The 21,237-nt window shown below is 47.9% G+C and overlaps 2 protein-coding genes across 2 annotated transcripts; one reads left to right on the top strand and one right to left on the bottom strand.

Moving 5' to 3' along the window:
- Positions 1–7,028: 7,028 nt before the first annotated feature.
- Positions 7,029–9,971, top strand: LOC119181874 (excitatory amino acid transporter). The gene is made up of 4 exons (XM_075875031.1): positions 7,029–7,261; positions 7,692–7,821; positions 8,235–8,369; positions 9,795–9,971. Exons 1-4 carry the CDS (start codon positions 7,054–7,056, stop codon positions 9,916–9,918), a joined length of 597 nt encoding a protein of 198 aa, XP_075731146.1. The 5' UTR covers positions 7,029–7,053; the 3' UTR covers positions 9,919–9,971.
- Positions 9,972–13,133: 3,162 nt separating this feature from the next.
- LOC119181875 (uncharacterized) lies at positions 13,134–19,120 on the bottom strand. The gene is made up of 4 exons (XM_037433116.2): positions 18,840–19,120; positions 17,353–17,558; positions 15,511–15,814; positions 13,134–13,593 (listed from the first exon to the last, which is right to left on the bottom strand). The coding sequence occupies exons 1-4, from the start codon at positions 19,068–19,070 to the stop codon at positions 13,267–13,269; spliced, it is 1,068 nt and encodes a 355-aa protein (XP_037289013.2). The 5' UTR covers positions 19,071–19,120; the 3' UTR covers positions 13,134–13,266.
- Between the last annotated feature and the right edge of the window lie 2,117 nt (positions 19,121–21,237).

The raw sequence follows: 21,237 nt of genomic DNA, 5'->3' as shown, positions 1-21,237 counted from the left end.
TTTATAAAAAATATAAAAATATTTTTTTATATTTATACGTTGTGCCCTTCCTGCAATAACTCCTGATCAGATTGGCAGTATGTAGTAAATAAATAAATAAATAAACAATTGCGAAGTTTCGACGTAATAACTGTATTTCTCCACTTTTCTTTCTTCGCATTTACATAACAGTTATTTCTAATAGCATCTCCTACACTTTCGTTGGCATTATTGCCTGTTAGATCTCATGAATATTGCATATGACTCTATCATTGTATTATATACCTGACAAACGAAAAAAAAAAATTTGATTCGCCTGACTGTAGCATTGAGTTAAAACTAGAGAAAACGTATGCGGATTTCACAGAAAATTCTTTGGTGAATGTATTAAATTCGACAGCACTTTACATTTAATACGACATGAATGCGATATCTTGCTGCGCATTTAGTAATGTATCAAGGGGGCCATGACACCTAGTTTTCTCTCATAATTCACGTAATTTTTATCCTCGTGCTTTCATAAACAAGTTGGCGAAATTTTGGCACATCTGTTCAAGAGCTTAATTTAATATTGTATATTTTTCATAAACACGTGAATGACTCGAAAGTCTGGCAACACTGGTGCGCTTGCGAGCCGTCACGTAACAAGCTGCTAGTTGCGCGAGCGTGTTTATTGCAGCTAACTATTTTATTCCGTGGTCAAACGAGTGTGCGATCAACCTATGTTAACGTCGGTCAGCTTGCCACGGAAATCGAACAATCAGCAGCTGAAAATTCGGTACAAAACAATGGCTCCACTGCAAGCAGCACATGACATCAAAAACGCCATGACAAAATGGCGGTCGCCGGTGTTGGGCGGGTATTCTAGCCGGTGACTTCTAGGGCTTATTTTTGACTGAAATATCCTTTTTGAGTCCATATTTTCGGATATTTAGAAGCTTAGAAAACTCCCTACATTTACACTTTGCTGATTACCGCGAATTGTGGGGTTACCGTGTTATGGACCTTTCAAGTTATGCAGTGGTGGACCAGACTTCGTACAGGACGAGCCGCAATACAAAATGCGCACATTAAATTACTTGGTGCTCTCGGTCAACTACCTCGCCAGACCTACCTGTGCATTTCTGCACCTGACGTGGTTCTGCACTTCCTCCGGGATCGGTCCCCTTTGAACAAAGTGATGATGATGCCTTGTGATCGCGTCAGAAATTTTAGTCATCTGGCATGCATTAAAGCCGGACGACAAGAAGCACTAAGTTAGCGAACACGAACGAGCTGTAGTGACAAATACGGGCTCTGCTAAAGAAACGACGAAGACGTTTGTTGTGGCGGAGGCTCGTGCTGCTGCAGCTGCTGCTGAAACCGCTGGTTGCTGTCTCGTTACTGTTAGGCCCATTAAATGATTACCTCACCCCAGCGTGGCGTCTAACAGTATTCTTACAGAGCATTTGTTATAATTGTTGGCGACTGAGGAAAACTATGGCACTGAAACAAATTGATAATCGAACGTGTCATAGAAACGCCGAGGTAACATTTATGTAAAGAATAGTAGAGGGAAGGCGCCGCAATGCATGTGAGAAAGTGAATATGAGAGCTTAATTAATTTAGTGCGCACACCTTTCTTTCTTTCTCTCTTTCTTTCTTTCTTTCCTTCCTTCTTTCTTTCTTTTTTTCTTTCCAGGACGGAGATGAATCGGTGCCTTTTCCGAGTAAGTTTGGAAATTAAATCGTCGCATGTGAGACAAAGCGTTTTCCTGCATACCTTCCCGCGATAATGTGCATGAGAACATGTATCAGATTCGTTGCGTTTAATGTGATCAAATCATTTATATTGTTTGGACTTTTTCATCTCGAAAACTCTCTTAAAGCAACAGTTATGCACGAACAGAGACGATAGAAAAAGGCGTGGCAGAGTTACCTTGCATTTAACCATTACTTTTATTTCTTTTATTTCTTTTATTGAAGTTCGAAAACGCAGGCAAGGTTTTAAAACAGTATGTTCAATTTCAAAATTCTAGCTCCGTCACAGAGCTAGAAGAGATATTGCCGTTCTGAGATCTTATCAATTAGGCAAAATCAACCTTTATACAAACTCGACTTTCTCGAAGAAAAAAAATCATTGCGGCATGTTATGAAGTGCCTACAACGCTTGCGATCATGTTTTTTTTTTCTCCTGACAGATATGAGGAACAGTAACCTACGTGACGCGCATATCATTCCATTCATTGTATCTTCATCCGCTTCCCCCTTTTTTTTACATCTGTCACAATTATTCGACAATATGAGTGAAACAGTACAGTTAACGTGATCTGTAACATTCTCGACTTCATTATCTGCTGGTTTTTGTTAAGGTTGTGTCAAAAAATATAGCCCTCAACTTTTGTTTTGTTCGCTCATGTCAAACACCTCATTCATTTTTGTCATGCATGCACGTGATTCCATGGACGTTCCCGCATCTACCAAATTGATGAAACGACCACGACGGGTCCAAGTCAGCCCCATATCTTTGCTCAGTCGGAACTAGCCGCGTTATTAAAGTGCAAAGTATTGGAGATGCAGTTTTTTTGTTATGTAATGGCAGCGAGGATCCGTGATGTTGCATTAAAATACGTAGCAGTTTACTTCTCGCCTTCACCTAACGTAACCACAGGCAGAACATTGTGAGAAGCTCGTCATTGCTTCATTTACATGGTTGAATTTGTGTGAAGCTTGTTTTTCTTTCTGGCTAGTTCAGTAATGGGATGGGTTGGTGGAGTAGGATGTGTTGATGCTTTGCATCTCCTAACAAAGAACCTTGCGCAAGCCTGTGGCTATCTCCATAAAACAAAGCACCGCCAGTTGGAGCCGACCCCTAAAGCAATAACACGGCAACCCGGGCTAAAGTGGGTTCGGCTGCACACTGAAACTTTTGCGCACACAACGCGAGGGCACATACCAGAGGTTCACAAGCACCAGTTCTCAAGGACTGCGCTGGTCGTTGTGAACCTTTCGTATGTGTCCTCGCGTTATGTGCGAAATAAGTTTCAGTATCACCCCTAAAGGGCTCGTTCACACTTCGACCGCTCACGCGTGCAAGTTAGTCGCGAATAGTCGCTAAGTGATGCCTTGGTCGCAAAGCGAGTGCTCTGGCTCAGTCGATCGCTGCTCGATTTTTTGACCGCGCGAGTGCAGACACAAACCTCGGTGCTAATAAGATGTGCAGTAACATCACGCGAGCTTATTTTACGGGCCACTGGAAATGCGAGCCCTGTGTGAGTTGGCGTGAATTCTGTGTGGCGGTGGGTATAAGTCATACGCAGGTGTGGACATGGGTTGCTTTTAGTCGCTCTCTGGTCGTCAGTCTAAGTTGATCGCGTGACTGGACCTATATAGTCGCAAGTGTGGATGTGCCTTAAAGCCACCGAAATCTTTGTATTCCTGCCGAAGCTGTTGGGCTAAAGCGGGGTGTTGCTTCTTGACAAGCTCTCATGTACACGCAGACAAGACTGGTTTGCACGGGGCCAGTTCTCCGAGGCTTGTCGGTCACCAGGCGAGCTTGTTGCTTTTCTGCGCCATGCTGGGCTACGTCCTGTCGGCACACGGAGGTAGCGGTACGCTCCTGGGTTTCTTCATCGGCTTCAGCAACGCCATGGTGTACCTGGTGCACTTCATATTGCTGTATGTGCCATTCGGGCTGTTCTTCGCCACGGCCGCCTATGTCGTGCAGACACGCAACCTGCAGGTGCGTGGGGTAGCATCATGGTTATATTACGTTCTTAATGGCCTAGTGCCCCGTCCCCCCCCCTTTTTTTTACTTGAAAACTCAGAATGATTCATTTCCGTGGTCTGGGGCCATGTGCAGAACTGCAGTATCACGTTACTGAGCACGTGGATCCCCAAGACAATTGAATACCGCCCATAGATGGCTTTGTCACTGAAACAGCTGTGCCTGAGTATTAGCATTGACGGGGGGGGGGGTGTTTGTGACGTTTGCGATATCCCGATAACCTTATCAAAGCACCACTTGATGGTTATTTCGTTATTCACGCACAAATTCATTCCTGCCACGTCGTTATCCCCCCTCAAGCAGGTTAACCGCAACCTTTTTGTCCTCACAACCGGCAGTCTGGATTGTCAGATACGTTCAGAAGCTGCGTTCATGACGTCACGCGCAAACTATCTATAAGAACTACAAGGGCCACATTGTATTGATTGATTTGTGGGGTTTAACGTCCCAAAACCACCATATGATTATGAGAGACGCCGTAGTGGAGGGCTCCGGAAATTTCGACCACCTGGGGTTCTTTAACGTGCACCCAAATCTGAGCACACAGGCCTACAACATTTCCGCCTCCATCGGAAATGCAGCCGCCACAGCCGGGATTTGATCCCGCGACCTGCGGGTCAGCAGCCGAGTACTTTAGCCACTAGACCACCGCGGCGGGGCACATTGTAAAAGATCAAATATTGTCGTGTTACTACGTGAACAGACTTGCACAAAGTAGTTAGCGAGAGTATTGAAGCCAGTAAATATGACATTCCTACTAAGTGCGGGGAGAATGTGCCAGCAGGCGTTTCTGTATATATATATATATATATATTTATTGTCTACCTGGGAGGTATTTCGTCGGCAAGCGGTGGCTACGTTCGCAAACATAGACCGGAAACAAAAGGCAGAGGCTGCTCTTCAGTCGAGGAACCAGCTCACGAACGAGAGTGCTGCTATGTACATTGAGGACATGGTCCGTCTGTTCAAGCGTTCGGATTACAACATGACTGAACATAAGAAGGTGCGCCATCTAATGCGCGGAGTGAAGCAAGAGCTGTTCGCCGTTCTCGTCCGCAACCCTCCAAGCACAGTTGCTGAGTTTTACTCGGAAGCTACAGCCATCGAAAAAACACTGGAACAGCGGGCTCGGCAATACAACCGGAATCTTAACTGCGCATCTGCACAGGTATTCTCCGGAGGCGTGCGAAACGACGTTGAAGCCCTGCGAGAGCTCATTAGATCAGTTGTTAGAGAAGAACTGAGCAGACTGCAAATGCCCCAGACTCCAACTGCACTATCCGTTACAGACGTTGTTCGCGACGAACTGAGGCAGGTGATACGAGAGCCAGAGCGTCAGCTGCAGCCGGTTTGACCTATCCGAACATACTCTGAGGTTGTCAGACAACCCACCGTACACAGCAATGCAGCAGTTGCGATGGCGACGACTCTCCTCCCACCTGCGGCACGCAGCGCACCTCGTCCACGGGAACCAACAGCTACCTATCTGCCCCCAGGAGCACGTAGCACACATCACTATGTGGAGCGTAGGCCCAGGAAAAGTGACGTCTGGCGTGATCACGAGCGCAGGCCTCTGTGTTTTCATTGTGGGGAAGCGGGTCATCTGTACAGATTCTGTCCTTACCGACAGGCTGGATTAAGAGGCTTCCCGTCGTATGCACCGTGCCCCCGAAACGGCGAACGACCAGCAGAGATTGAGGAGTACCTGTCCACGCGCCAGAACTCGCCACCTCTACGCCAACACCGGTCACGGTCACCATCGCCTATGCGCTACCGGTCCTCCAGCCCACGTAGACCTTCAAGGCAGCCTGGTCATCGCTCTCCAAGTCCAGTCCCGGAAAACTGAAGCAAGTGCAATGCCTGATGCGCATGACAAATACGGATCACAGAAAAACAACGGCGTATCACCCTCAGTCAAATGGCTTAACCGAACGCCTCAACCGAACTCTGACCGACATGCTATCAATGTATGTCGATGTTGAACATAAACAGTGGGATGAAATATTACCCTACGTAACATTCGCATATAATACAGCCGTTCAAGAAACAACCCACGTTGCTCCTTTCGAACTAGTATTCGGTCGAAGAGTGACCACCCCACTGGATGCCATGTTACAACTACAGGACGAAAGCAGCTATTCACCTGACTTAGATGACTTTTTGCAAAGAGCCGAAGAAGCCCGGCAAATGGCAAGATACCGAATACGCCACCAACAGCACGTCGATTCTAGTCGGTACAACAAGCGACGCAGTGACGCACTTTATCATCCCGGTGACAAAGTGTGGATATGGATACCAGTGTGCCGCCGCGGACTCTCTGAAAAGCTTCTTTGCCGATACTTCGGTCCTTATGAAGTACTCAACCGTATCAGCAACGTCACTTATGAAGTCAGAACCGCTGGACACGTGAGTTAAAGACGCCGCAATCCCACGGAAGTGGTACACGTAGTCCGCATGAAACCCTATTATGACAGATTGTCGGAAAACGAGTGAGAGTGCGCATGTATTTTTTCACTGTCTTAAGCATCGGGACGATGCGTCTGAGGAGGGGGATAATGCCGCGACAGGTTGGCTACGTTCAAGTAGCCCTCCGCAATCATCGTGGCAAGAGCACAAGCAAGACCCGGCTGGCATGCGCCACGCGTTCGTGCGCTCCGGCAACGAGAAAGAGGAAGATAGTTGGATCTGGGCCACTCGGCTATTCGGACTTGACGACCATAGTCTTTAGAATCGTGGGCACAAGTTCGCCCTAATAAATACGCTTGTTTTTTAACCTGTCTGCCTCAGCATCGCTACAATATATATATATATATATATATATATATATATATATATATATATATATATATATATATATATATATATATATATATATATATATATATATATATATATATATATATATATATATATAGACGTTTCGACGGGAACCCCGTCTTTTTCAAGGCGGGGTTCCCGTCGAAACGTCGGCACAATAAACAGTTGTTATGTGAAAGCGCATCTACTTTCATATTTATAACCTTGCGGCAACCGAAGTTATTCTTCTATATATATATATATATATATATATATATATATATATATATATATATATATATATATATATATTGTAAGACAGCGTCAAGACCCTCAAGACTCATCGTTATTGTCTCGAGTATGTGCCCCCCAAGTGAAACTGGAGCGATGATGATGAGTATGTACAGATGCGAGGATATAACGGATAAATAATGCTCACAATATATTCAGATTGCCCGGACTGTGTGTGTGTTTTGATGCCGCAGCCCGTGGTGTCCTATTTCGGCCTGTACATGTTCACCCTGGTGCTGTCTCTGGCCCTGCACTCGCTGCTCCTGCTTCTCCTCGTGGCGGCCTCCACCACGACGCGCACCTTCCGTGGATTGCTGCACAACGCGGCAACCCCGCTGGCGGTCGCCTTCAACGCCGTCTCGAGCAGCGAGACAGTGCCGGCCACCATCGCTGCGCTCGAGGAGCGCCTCAACCTGGATACCAAGATCGGTGCGCTTCCTCCATCCACCATGTTGCGTGGCACCTGTTGCGCGCCCGTGGCTCGTAGCACTGCCGCGCAGGGGTAGCGCCACCAGGGGGTAGGGTGGCGCTGGAGCCCCCCCCTCCTTTTATATTGGCGCCTGCCCCTCCCCTTTGCCCCCTTCCTCCCACCGAAGCAACTCACTTGTCATGGGTGCCTCTCCCCCCCCCTCCTCAATAAAAATATCCTGGCGCCGTCTCTGCGGCCGTGTTTAGCATTGTTGACCGTGACGACATTATGAAGTCTGTGCGTACGCTTAGTTGAAATGTTAAAAAAATAATGGAGGTAGTTAGATGCCCTTTCAAGCCCATACGAGGTTCGGGCTCACTGCCTTCAGCGCTGCCGGCCCATCCTGTTTAATGTCATGGTAGGTGCATTGCTACGACCCTGTTTTCGCAGTGCGTCTCCTCATTCCTATGGCGGCCGTATTCAACACGGACGGCACCGCCATCTACATCACCATCAGCGCCCTATTTTTCGCCCAAACCAAGTCCGACTACGTTGATCTGCGCACTATCTTCTTAACCTGGTGGGTCACTCATTTTCAACTCTGCCTGTATGGGTCCTTCTATCTATCAGTGACGGAAAGACGCTAAAAACAATAGCAACACTATCGAAAATATTTGGATAAGAGAGACCATGTTGCTAACAGGAGTCTCAAGTTATGTTAGTCACACGCACAATATAATGCTACAGCAATAACGCTGAACAAGAAATAAACGTTATATGATTTTTAAAAATTCTATTAGGCGTAAGAACAGGATAATGCAGCTGCTGTATACAGAATTCAGGTAACAATTTCATTAGTATGACGACGATCAGCTTCCAAACAATTCAACCAGTACAAAAATAAAAAGCAATAAAAGTACATCTTATAGCACACCTTAGTGTCCCCTAGGGTGGCATTCCCTTTTAATGCGTGGTAGCGCGCCTGCGTTGCAGTGCCCTGTCCATGCTGTTCAGCATGGCCACGCCCACTGGAGGAGGTCCCAGTTACCTGAGGCTCCGTCTGATCCACGAAGTCGTCGGAATGTCAACGGAAAACATCGAGATTCTCTTCGTCACAGACTGGATTGGGTGCGTGCACTGGCGGCAAAACGCTCACTACCAATGCAGTCCGCCTCTTTCCCGATGCGCACGCGCCCTTCGCCTGGCGGAAAAGTTGCGAAACACCTCTTGATCACGGAGGCTATTCTTCTGGCAATACTGGTTGTCCCGGGTACGATATTTCCGAGGGCAGCTCAGTAAAATGGAGGCAGGCGTAGTTGGGGGGGGGGGTGTAGGTAGGGGAGCATGGGCCTGATGTGCCACCCCCTGGCTACGTCACTGATACGCTTCTGAGGAAGTGTGGAGATACGTTAATGCTCGTAGGATACTTTATTTTGCTTTTAATTTTAATGTTCACATTGTGAATTCATCGGCATCAACATCGAGCTTGTCGTCATGCCACAGTACTGTCATGTGACCTGAGGCGCCAGTATGACCAGTTGCGGAAACGTCATGTAAAAAAAAAACTTCCAATATGACTGCTTGTGCGTCATCAAGAGAGCCGGGCGGATGCGACCGTGGAAACGCGAGCACGTGAAGAGAGGCTCAGAAATACTACAGTACGTTAGGGTGCGATCATAGTAGAGTGGAAACCAAAACTAGCCTTTAGAAACAAACGAATAAAAATTTCCGGGGTTTACTCGCGCTCAGCACTCATCAAAAGGAACGATTGAGAAATTTTCTGTCACTATTCCTTTTAAGCTTTGACAGACATGATTTCCTTCAGTGCAGCACAACGTTGGCAACTGAGATTTCTACTACGGTTTCTTGTGCACCTGTGGGGACGAGCTAACGGTAATCTTATATTTAGGAATGAGTGAGAGCCCTTAGTTGTTTTTTTTTTTGCGAGAATGAACATCACGAAATTTCAACGCGTGATCTGTAAACTGGATTTCTGCTTACGTATTCCGACACGCAGAATTGTTTTCACAATTATAGAAGTCGGTGTGGCCTGCTCAGTTCAGTTTGCAGGGACCGGTGCATCGCTTTTCTGTACTCGCGCTTGTGTCGTACAGATGCGTACATTTCGAAAATACACGTTTGAGCTGTAACCTCTCAAATCGTTGCACGGACATTGAACTCGTGCACAAGGGCAGCTGTCGGGAAGTCTGACGCTACAGTTACTTTGTGACCTCTTCTGTATGCCTTTCTTTAATAATAGTATACAATAATAGTAATTATATTTGAGGGCTTTATGTCACTAAATCACCATATGATTATCAAGAATGCCGTAGTAGAGAGCTCCAAAAATTTCGACCAACTGTTTTTTTTTTAATGTGCACCTATAGATAAGTCTAGACACATGGGCCTCCAGTATTTCGCACTAATCGAAATGCGGTCACTGTGGCCGGTATTGGATCCGTAACACGTCGGTGAGCTTTTAACTACCATAACCGCTAGACCTCTTCGACGCCGCGGGTTAAATGTCTGCACGTCTGCTTTGTCGTTTCGCAGTAGCCGCCTGGCAACCGTGGTAGACGTGCTGACGGGTCTCATTGGGGTCCACGTGGTGCAGCACTGTTGCGGCTTGGAAGGATCACCCACCACAGAAGAGGCCAATAGAGAGTTGGCGCACTAGAGATACTCTCTTTAGGAGATACACCGTGACTGGCGCTTCGTTAGTAATTTCAAATGGGTACCCGCAATAACTCCGCACTATGAATTAAAACCGATTCACTAGTAGTGGGGCTTGCCCAATTCATATGGCACATACCTGCTAGGCTAGTTCCACATACCCAATTTATTTCTTAGTGGAGGGGTGTAGTGGGGCTTGCCCGATTCATCTGGCACATGCCCGCTAAGAGCTGCTTGGCTCATACCTGCTAGGCCAGTTATGACACATGATTAATTATGCAATGGACCATAGTTGAATAAGGAGTCCTCGTTGGAGCCCGTTGTAAGCATTCTCGGGGCACCGACTGTAAGTACAGTTACAAAGTGCCCACAACACCACAATTAATCGTCTTGCGAAGTGATCACTATACGCGTATATGAGGCATCATGACGTATCTGCACTACGTTTACGATGTAGGTACTGCTGCGCACGATGATAATAACGATGTTGAAAATTGTTGAACGCTTTGTGATGTGCGGGCAGCTTTAAACCACCCACTATACTGCTGCTGTGACCTCGGAGGAATTTGTGCTGTAAAATTATGATAATAATGTGGGGGTTTGACGTCCCAATGTCACCGTATGATTATGAGAGACGTGGTAGTGGAGGGCTTTAGAAATTTCGTCCACCAGGTGTTTATTAACGTACACTTAAATCTAATAAGAGGCTCAAGCATTTTCACCTCCTCCGAAAATGTGGCTGCCGCAGCTAAGATTCGACCCTTCGACTTGTGGGCCTGAGCTGTAAATGTAAGCACTGAACATAGTTTTCTGTAGGTACACAGTGAGCTCTTATTGAGCACTGCGTCATGAGTCTATATATTTTGTTTCCTTTTAATTTTTATATCTAGTAATATTTCGAAATATTGTTTTTTTTTTCCAATTTGACGCGTACAATTCGAGCCGTGTGCCCCAGTGTGACTACGACCCATTGCGCCTCAACATCATTAAATGTCGAAAGTTGCGTCTATTCCTGGTGCTTTGGTGTTACGGCAAGTTCTGAAAGCCAGACACCCATTAATTTCACTCTTATCGCATAGCTAAATTTATAATGCGACTCCTCAAGCGTGTTACGACTGCGTTATACGAAGAACCGTCGGACTTTTGGTATTAGCGGCCTTGTTCTGTCAAGCGGCACAATATGACACCGCTTTTGAAGCAGCACTCTTTTCTGAAAAAAAAAAAATCTCCAGCGTAAACATCCATACTCGAGGGTGTTTACCACGGGTCGCTTTCAAAGTGGGTCATGTAACCATGGCGCTCTTTATCAATCTATTTTTACGTTGAGGTAAATATTGTGGCCTGTGATAAAGCATCATGAACCATAAAAAGCGGAGTTGACTTAAGATCACAGATTACTGAGCCCCGACATTCGATAGGTGCGTGGTGTTTCGTACCCCTTGCCATTTCGATCCGCTGCAGTACTACAGGCCTATATGAACGCCTTTAACTTTTATGTAGTGCCACTGCTTCATACGCGTCAGCCCATTTACTGAATTGTTTTTCTCTTTCTCTTCTCTTTCCTCTTTCCATCATCTTTATATTCCCCTTTCCTATTCCCCCAGCGTAGGGTAGCAAACCGGACATGTGCCTGGTTCACCTTCCTGCCTTTTCTCTTGATGCTCTTGTCCCTCCTTTCTTGCCATTTCAAGATTTTCTGCACGACTTGTAATCGACCCTGCCGGACGTCTTAGTATGCCGGGCGTGGAGCCAGGATTTTTTTTCCGGGCTACGTGCCTGTTGGTAGTGTTCCATGTGGGCACACTGAACAACGAAGGTCCGCGTTTCGTTTCGAGAACAAACCAGAGGCCCGGGCGGGGCGGGGCGCACGCACACACGCACACACGCACACACACACACACACAAACTTGTCTCTAACGCGATGTGTATACAACGCAGCTTATCGCAATGCAGTGGTAACGCTTGAACTGCAAACCTGCATGTTCAACCCGTGAGACAGATTCATTAAGTCTGGACATCGCTATATCCGACATATAGCGTCAATTGCGCCTTCCCATAACGCATGTTCATTTCAGTGCTGCTTCCTTTTGACCCCGGCGTCGACCATGAAGTAGCAAAGAACTACAGCATGTATATCTACTCGTTGGATAACAAGCCTGCTGCCTCTTCTGTGGCGTCGCTCAACACATCACCCGCCATTGTCGTTAATGTGTATGGTTCTCACTTGGCTTTTATGCCCCTAAACAGCGATACGATGTGTATGGTAATCAGTTGGGCTTTTATACCCCTAAACAGCGATACGTCTATGAGGCACGCAACAATGGGCGACTACAGAAATTTTGACGGTCTGGTGCTCTTTACCACATGGGCCACTAGGCGCCTTTATCAAAACATGCTGCGTCGATGGCAGAGATTCTATCTCTTTTCTAGCGAGTATCTAGCGGGAGTAAAACGAAAAATGTTATTGAGACCTTCTCTACCTTGTTTTACCGGTACCACATTACATGAGTTTGTATCCTGCTGGACATGACCAAAATGTACTGGCCCGAGTAAAAAAAAAAATGCCTGTCCCATCTAGTTCAAAGTCATTATTATTTAAGCTCCATACAGACACTCTAGAAATTGAAACGTGGATGCGAGAAAGGGGTCCGTTTGTACCGTGGGGAACGCATCGTTTTCTCTGTCGTAAACTTGAAACCATTGAACATGTCGTTCTGGATTGTTGGGAAGGGGTGTTCTTTCGGCACATTCTCCAGAGTTTTACCGCTAGATGCCTACGTGATCACGTTTTTACCAATTATCGAAGAAGACGATCCAGCGCCTCAAGATACGGTTATGTTGCTCGGCCTTCACAGTATTTGGAAAAAGCACATGGCACTCCGGCATGCTTGTTAACCCCTCGTAAAAGGGTATAAAGTTTGTTTTGTTCTGCACGGTACCCATTGAGATAAGCAGCAACGTAGTTGATACGACACAGTATAAAGCGTCCGCTATGGACTGTGTTTGAACTGCTGTGTGTAAATAATGTAAATATAGTCTTGTTTCTTCAAATGCTGGGACCAATTAATTCACGCAGTTGTAAGAAAGGAGCAAAAGAAAAAAGACGGTTCCGTCCTTTTGTGTTTTGCTCTTTTTTGTATCTGTTTTTCTAAAGTTGCGCTTTAAACGAAGTTCGCAAAAAATAGAAACAAGTAAATACCAGCGCTCCTTCGCATCCTCGCATGGTTCCATTCAGTGAGGAGACATGGTGCAATTTTCCTTTAATCTTAGAGACGAAGAAAGGACGCTTTTTATATTGTTTCAAGAGAGCTATGGCGGTAATGGCGGAAGCAGCAGCCGTCTAACGGCCTCGTCAGACGGCCGTGGTCGAGCTCGAGGCGGAAGAGACGCCCTGTCCCTGCTTGGGCTGGTACCGGGAGGCGGACTTGAAGAGCGCCAGCGCCATCAGGTCGTCGCGCAGCAGCTGTTCCCAGGCGTCGGACGCCTGCACCTCGGGCAGGTGGGCGTCGATGAAGCGCGCCGCATCCCGGCACAGATCCTTGTCGCTGTGTCGCACGGCCAGCTCGAAGACGCGAACCGCGTTGTCCGGCGCCAGCGCGTTGGACAGTTGGCGCGCGCAGGCGGACTTCACCGACGCCACGCCGTACTTGTCCGCCGCCACGTACAGGTCCACCGCGTTCTGCAGTGAAACGGGAAACGACGATGTCTACCAACGGTTTACCTATTGCATGTACATCTAAAGAAAGATCACACACAATGCCATTTGCGGGCACTATCGCCTCGGTCGCCGAACCCTACCGCCTCTACAGCGTCAGTTCTCCCGCAGGCGTGAGGTCCTCTGGCGTGAACTATAATCCCGAACTCTTCTCTCCCCTACCTTACGCCACAGAATTTATCTTGTAATTTACCCTAATTCAGACTGCGAGTTTTGTACGGTAACGAAACGGACCTTAACCACATTATGTGGCATTGTCGAAATCACTCCTCTCTCCCAAGCCATCGCAAACAAATGAGTAGTCAGGAGCTGTGGGAGGCTGCCATGCGCAGCTACAACCCCGACCTTCAGGAGGCTATCCTAAGGTGGGCTCAGGTGGTAGAAGAGGCCTACCGCGAGTAGGATCTCTCGCCTTCTCGCAGCTCCTTTCCCCTAAGATGAGTTATATAAAGTTGTTTCTATCTCTCTACCAGAAGCCTGAATAGACACCCAGCTACGGGCCATCAAACACGCTGACGAGGTGGCGACCAGGCATTGCCTGACAGCCCTCGCCACTTAGGAAACCGTCAGCTGCCTTAATAAAGTTGTCTACTACTACTGCCATGGAATTATTTCATCAAGACGAGAGCCCAATGCAGATGCCTCATCAAACTCAATGCGACGTCAACTTCTTCGACAGAAGAAAAATATGGCCTTCTCGCAAAGAGCACTGCATCTGGGGGAGGGAGTAGCTAATGTGCGCTGTCGTACTACGCAACATGTGATATTGATGACTGAGTTTGTCATATGCCTTGTTTTCATAATGAATTAAGTTGGAAGTTTGCGCCCATTTGTGTTTCGTCTGTTGTCTAAAAAACAAAACTGCGCAAGAAGTTATCAGGGAGTACCATCTAGCTCGAAAAATCAATGTGCCCTTTGGTGTCAGCTCGAGTGATTCGTAGAAATCGTCAATGACGTGAAGTCACCACATGACGTCATGACGATCATAGGCGTGGGCAGGGTTCCCCTTTAGGGCGGGGGGTGGGGGGTGGCGATGGTTTGTCGCAGCGCCATCTTTCTCTATTGTGTCAATGTATGGGGCTAACTTTGCGTCCCCCCCCCCGCACTTCCGAGTCGTAGCTGCCATGTCAAGTGTATGAAGCAGGCTTCGTTCCGACCGCGCGCTTCCCTGTGCGCATTCCTGTGATCACTATGACGTATCACGAGGTCACTATGACATCACTGACGAGATGTCTCACCATTACTTCATCACATGGCGTAGTTAGTCTATATCTTTGTGCAAGGTAAAGTGGGCTGATCACGGAGGCTGTGTAAAACCTGCCGAGGTGCAGAACGCTTCCGGAGAGAGGTGGGGAAAAATAAGAGAATTGACTGAGTAGAAAAAGAAGATTGCTTTCACCTTAAAGCAGTCTTAAGCAAGTGTGCAAGGAACTTTGCGACATTTTGTTGTAATAATGCTTATACCAGGGCTCGCTAGTGAATGTTTGAGAAAAACGACAAAACACAACAACAACAAAAAACTCAATACACATTAAAGAACACAAGGAACGCGAAGTTCTAAGGAATTTATTTCAGAACTGGCACCCTAATCCGTCTATAATATGACAAATAGCGCATTCTAGATAACACCCCTCTTCCGTCCTTCAAGGCGATTACCAGCTCTCACTTAATCGCCTTCAAGGGGGAGGGTTGTAATCTTGCTGTTCTATATCAGCAACGAATGGTTGTTTTGCTCCCCGCGAGATGACGCGAAAATCGACTGTGGTTGCTCTCGCTCCCAGACGCGCTGCCAGCAGCCGCCGGAGCGCGCAGGCCACGCGCTCCCGTGTTCCCTTTCATAAAGATTGACACTGTACATGGCGCTGTTCCCGTACTGCGCACCTGGCTGAGTCCGCTGAGCGTGCCGGCGTAGAGGAACTCGAGCAGCTGCCGGACGGCGTCGTAGGAGAGGTCCTCGATGACCACAACGCGGTTGACGGCCTCGCTGGTTTCGCCGGTGAGCATGGCGGAAAACACGGGCGACAGCCGTCCCAGCAAGTCTGCGTGGGCGCGCAGTTTCTTCTGGCCGACGCGTATCTCGACGTCGCCAAAGCTGGAGCTCTCCAGAAGGCCGGGCAGCTGGCCCAGCAGAGGGCTTCCCGGGCACTCGTCCTGGCCTCCGCTGCGATCCGTCATGTACTCGAACCTACGACCATGCACCGCGATGGCCTTGGTGAGTTTACATTCGAGGGCGCGAGATGTTGCCTTTATTGTCACGAACTTTGCATTAGCGTTTTTTTATTAAATATTAATAAAGAGAAAAAACAATTTGTTTCCATATTAGCAAATCACTTTTGCATAATTTGGATATCACAGCACTTCCCGCGGCAAGGTGATTGATAAGCGAAATAACACGCAAGAAGATACGGGTGGCGACGCCACCTTGAAGTTGCGACACTGGACGTTGCTGAGTAATATATATAAATGGCATCTGCTCGATCCCATGTGGTTCAATATCGCTAAAAAGAAATACATCTGACGCTATCAGACTTTGTAAGCAAACCATGCTTCGGTGTCTAAAAGACACCAGAGAAAGAAAGATATACCGAGCTTCCACGTCCAAGAGTGTAGTTTATCTTTTTTTAACCATGCAACGTTCACTTTTTCCGCGTAGTTCCGAAGACGTTGAATGCGAGGCACATTCCAGCGGAAGGGTGAAACAATTTCAGGAAATTTTGTTGGGCCAATTTCGCCAAGATACGAAATTCATTGGAATAATTGACAAATAGATGGATTTGTTGTCGTGGCAGTGGTGGTGCTGTTGGTGTAAAGTGATATGTGCCGTTATGTTGACTAACACACTTCTCTTCCTTCATGTACAGTCGACAGCAAAAGTTTGCGGGATGTGCAGCGCGTGGCAGAGCGACGCAAAACTAAATTGCTGCGCCGTCTAGTGTGACGCGCCGTGGTGTCGAGGCCGTACGGGGCCTCTGTGATTGGCAACGGCGCGTTTAGACAACGCACCTTAGAAGTGTGGCCCTTTAGGCTAGTTGGTATGACATGACGGCAGATATAGCGCGAGAACAGAACGACGGCAAAGGGATAAGAAGGAGACGTTAGCGCTCGTCTCCTCTTTTACTCTTTGTCGTCGTTATGTTCTCGCGCTATATCTACCGTACCGACATACCGTTAGACAACGCACCACTGTTCGATCTAATCTCGGAAGCCGTGGCCGATAACTTCAACACCACGGTTCACGTCACAGTAGGCGGCGGCACAGCAATGTAGTTTTCCGCCAGTCCGACACGCGCTGCACATCTCGCAAACATTTGCTGTCGACGGTACACTTACGTTGGTATTTGTACGCAATAAACCACAATTGCTAGAAGCGCTCCGTCCGTGTGTCTTCTGTTGCGCCCTCCTGTTTCTTTTCGCCTAAAAGGTATACATATGCAGTGCACCAACTATAAGCCGGTCAGTGTTTTCTTGTCCGAAAATATGTAATTAAATGTCGACATCGTAAGCGTATATTGCTTAGAGGGCGGCTACTCTAAGACTAAAACGCGTTTTTTTTTTTTGAAGCAGCAGATGCGTGTTTCGCTTTCGTAACATACACCAGTATAGGCAATCGAAGCCACCTGAAAAACAATCGTGTTCCTTTGCTGCGTGTAGGTTGGAGGCCGATATGCGGGAGGAGTGCTCATCGCGTACCGGCCCGCAGCCGATACACAGTGCCAGACGTACCTGAAGAGTACGACGAGTGCATAGCGGTCGTTATCGTCACCGGCGCAGGCAGCGGCGGACACCACCGAGGCGCTGCTGGCCGAGCTCCCGTTCAGGCCCAGAAGGCACTTCTTTTCGCAAGTGATGCGCGCAGCCGTCTTGGTGTTGCAGGTGACTTGCGCGATGTCCCGTCCCGAGGGGTCCCTGAGTGCGAGGGAGTACGAGCCCTGTGCAGTGATAAGTAGGCATTGCGCTTACCGAGAGCGTGTCATGAGGAGCACAACGTAAGCGAGCTGACGGTCGCCAGCGTGGATTGCATTTGATGTCATCATCATCATCATCATCATCAGCCTGACTACGTCCACTGCAGGACAAAGGCCTCTCCCATGTTCCGCCAGTTAACCCGGTCCTGTGCTTGCTGCTGCCAATTTACACCCGCAAACTTCTTAATCTCATCTGCCCACCTAACCTTCTGTCTCCCCCTAACCCGCTTGCCTTCTCTGGGAATACAGTTAGTTACCCTTAATGACCAGCAGTTATCCTGTCTACGCGCTACATGCCCGGCCCATGTTCATTTTCTCTTCTTGATTTCAACTATGATATCCTTAACCCCCTCCTGTTCCCTAATCCACTCTGCTCTCTTCTTGTCTCTTAACGGTGGCATTAGATGTACCCTTCCCCTATTTATACGAAGTATGGGGTGGGGAGGCTCAAACTAACCGTACATGCATAGTCAGCTGCGGCCATGCACGTTTTAGGTGATAATGGCGGCTGAAGGCCCCTAATGTAGAAATCCAGCTTTACTTCACGAAAGCCAGGGATCAGAGGCAGACCATAGATGAAGCACGTCACCGCTTCATTTTTATTTATTTTGATTTTCATAAATTGTGAAGTATGTGTGTTTTCTACAACCAAGAAGGGGCGGAGGAACTGAGAGGAAATCTCCCTTCGTGGAAAACGTTGTGCGCACCTGTGGATGGCAACGTTAAATGACACCCCACTCCAACATTCTTCACGCTTACCGTACTAAATTTCGTGACCCGCAACATTGTCTAGTAGTAATGGGGTTCGACTGCTGAACCAAAGGTCGTGGGACCGAATTGGCCATGGCGACCACATCTTCGATGAAGGCGAAAATTCTTGATACTTGCGTTCTTATATAGGTTTAGGTGCACGTTAAGGAACCCCTGGCGGTTGAAATTTCTAGTGCCATCTACTATGGCGTCTCTCATAGTCAGCGGCCCGTTAGTTGAGACGAGTTTGAAGCCCTTGTTGTATGTAACCGAACACGCTGCTTTGTTCTTTGGCTCGATCTTGTGTAAGTGGCGCAATATGCGTTGTGGAGAAGGAGGGGCTTCTACTCGACTTAGTGACGGCGCAAGTTATCTTCGCGTTCCGAACACTAAGAAAGTATTTAGGGCAGTGGCCTCGGCACGAAAACGGAGGGAAGTTATTGCGCTGTGTGGAAAGCTATAACGTAGACATGATGACTAGTTTAGCCCACGTACCTGCAGTGTGCTCTTGGTTTCGATGAAGCACGACGCCGTCTCGTAGCCGTAGTAGTCGACGTCCGTGGTGAGCCATATCTGGAAGCGCGGCTCGTCCCACTGGGCCGGGAAAGGCGAGCTGCAGAGCGAGACCTTGTTGCGCAGCCGCAGTTTGCCGCAGTTGTGCACCGTCCACGTGTGTGTGATGCTGTGCGAGTGCAGGTACGTCTCGCTGGACGTCGCCGACGACATGGCTGCTGCTGCTTCCGCCTCCTTCGATGGACGACGCTGGGCGACCTTCTTCCTTGCGCCTGCGCCTTGTTCTCGTTTTTTTTCCTTACAGACTTGCTCGTGCTGATATTGATGATGATGATACTTGGCACTGAACCACAGCTAAAGAAGGACATAATAATAACTTTGAAAAATCAGCGAGGCTTGCACTAAGCTGTGCACGCATTGAAACAGCAACAAGGTTATTCCGAATACTGATCCGGTTGCTTATAGGTTCCTTCTATAGGGAACCCAAGCTCAAGTTTGCTCAAGAGCAATGCATTACTGGTTATATACACTGCCCGAGAAGGCTGTTTGTCGTCGGATTTGGTAGCGGCGGCAAGAACACGTACGTGCATGCGCATTTTATTCGGCCAGGAGCACTGCTAGACAATTACATATAGTGACACGCTAGAAGCGCAGTTAGAGCACTGTGGGTGTGCGGAAGCTTGTGTGACAGTGTCGTGGCGAAAGGACGAAAGAAGCGCTGGTCATATTCCCAGTTATTCGCAGTGGCGCCACTCGACGTTTCTTTGGACGTCAACTATGTTATGAGGGCTGATTCTAGGTTGCTTGTAGATTGTTGCTGGACTTTAGCTATGTGCTGCGACGTTGTAGCCTAGTTCAACCAAGTATTTTTACATTACAGCAAAGTTGCAATCAACTACTAGAACGTTAGTCAAGCGTTATGATGCTAGGCAAGTGCTATGACGTTAAATTCAGGCATTGTACCCGGCCGAATGGTTTGACTGAGAATGACCCCAAGTATGTATGAGATAGACAGCAATAATTAATGAGAAGTCGGGCTTACTGATTGTAGTCATCGCACTCATTGTGGTCCTACTCAGAGAAATTTCTTCTAGTTTCGAGCTCGTTGCTGCTATAATGAAAGGCTTTGACCATGGTTTTGTCTTCAGTCAAAAGCATTTCTTGCCGTTGCACCTCTTTCGATGTCTCGGCTTGTGTTGCATTAACAAGTGACTGCAAATTTGATCCATTTGTGGGGTTCAACATCTCCAAACAACCATTCGATTATGCCGTAGTGGAGGGCTCCGGAAATTTCCACCACCTGGGGTTCTTTGACGTGCACCGAAATCTGAGCACACGCGCCTACAGCATTTTTGCCTCCATCGAAAATGCAGCCGTCGCAGTCGGGATTTGATCCCGCGACCTGCAGTTCAGCAGCCGAGTACCTTAGCCACTAGACCACCGCGGCGGGGCGCGACTGTAGCTTTGTCAGATGATTAATTGGCTCGGCATATCCATATAGCGAAGACGATAATTACTTATCACACAGAAAAGTCGTACCCAAGATCTTGAAAATCTTTTTAGTAGACCAGTGCTCATGGGGCGACGGGGGGGGGGGGAGTATTCCATTTTTGTGGCACGTACCCGTTTACGTTTATGAGTGGTTCAGTGTTGAGTCGGTGAATCATGATGAAGCATAAATATTACGTCAGGTTAGACAGATTCGCTTAAAAAAACCAAAGCATATCCACGGATTGAATGATGATGGAAGGGGCGAAGCGTCAGTCCGTCCGTGTGTCCAATATCCGGATGGCCGGACAGAAGCACGGACGCAAGCACTGGCTGTCGACGTCTGGTGTATTCGATCTCACTACATAAGCCATCGTTTTTACTCTTGGTTGATGTACTGAACCACCCGTCCGCCACGGTGGATCAGTGGCTGCAGTGCTCTGCTGCTGACCCGAAGGTCGCGGGTTCGATCACGGCCGCGGTGGGCACATTTCGGTAGAGGCAGAGTGGCGGATGCCCGCGATCTGTGCGTTGTCAGTGCACGCTAAAGAACCCCAGGTGGTCGAAATTTCCGGAGCCCTCCATTACGGCGTCTCTCGTAATCATATCATGGCTTTGGGACGTCATAAAACATATATTATTGAAACTGCCTCTTCTCCCACTCTTCCGAATGCTCACCCAGGACCTCACCTCTCAAATCCTGGCCGTCCAGAGGGTCCGCGCGAGGGCAGTCAGGTTTGACCGGACAGACCGTCCCCGAGTGGGCCTAGATAGGCGACGCTGAGTTAACTCGCGTCTATTGTGGGCATATTAAAGTTATTTCATTCGCTCTAGACGAGGTATTGCAGTGCGTCCAGGATCGGAGACATTGGAGTCTACAAGATGCCCGTGA

The sequence above is a fragment of the Rhipicephalus microplus genome, chromosome 10, assembly GCF_043290135.1.
Source record: "Rhipicephalus microplus isolate Deutch F79 chromosome 10, USDA_Rmic, whole genome shotgun sequence".
Classification (NCBI taxonomy): domain Eukaryota; kingdom Metazoa; phylum Arthropoda; class Arachnida; order Ixodida; family Ixodidae; genus Rhipicephalus; species Rhipicephalus microplus.
This window is presented reverse-complemented; position numbering and strand designations above follow the sequence as displayed.

What these genes read in the sequence shown, in the direction of transcription:
- LOC119181874 (XM_075875031.1), top strand. Translation starts at nt 7,054, where the DNA reads ATGTTCACCCTGGTGCTGTCTCTGGCCCTGCACTCGCTGCTCCTGCTT. An exon ending in CAACCTGGATACCAAGATCG is followed by an intron (nt 7,262 to 7,691) that starts GTGCGCTTCCTC and finishes CTGTTTTCGCAG; the next exon opens with TGCGTCTCCTCATTCCTATG. An exon ending in TTCGTCACAGACTGGATTGG is followed by an intron (nt 8,370 to 9,794) that starts GTGCGTGCACTG and finishes GTCGTTTCGCAG; the next exon opens with TAGCCGCCTGGCAACCGTGG.
- LOC119181875 (XM_037433116.2), bottom strand. Translation starts at nt 19,070, where the DNA reads ATGTCGTCGGCGACGTCCAGCGAGACGTACCTGCACTCGCACAGCATC. An exon ending in AAACCAAGAGCACACTGCAG is followed by an intron (nt 17,559 to 18,839) that starts GTACGTGGGCTA and finishes ATCACTGCACAG; the next exon opens with GGCTCGTACTCCCTCGCACT. An exon ending in GCACTCGTCGTACTCTTCAG is followed by an intron (nt 15,815 to 17,352) that starts GTACGTCTGGCA and finishes GCATGGTCGTAG; the next exon opens with GTTCGAGTACATGACGGATC.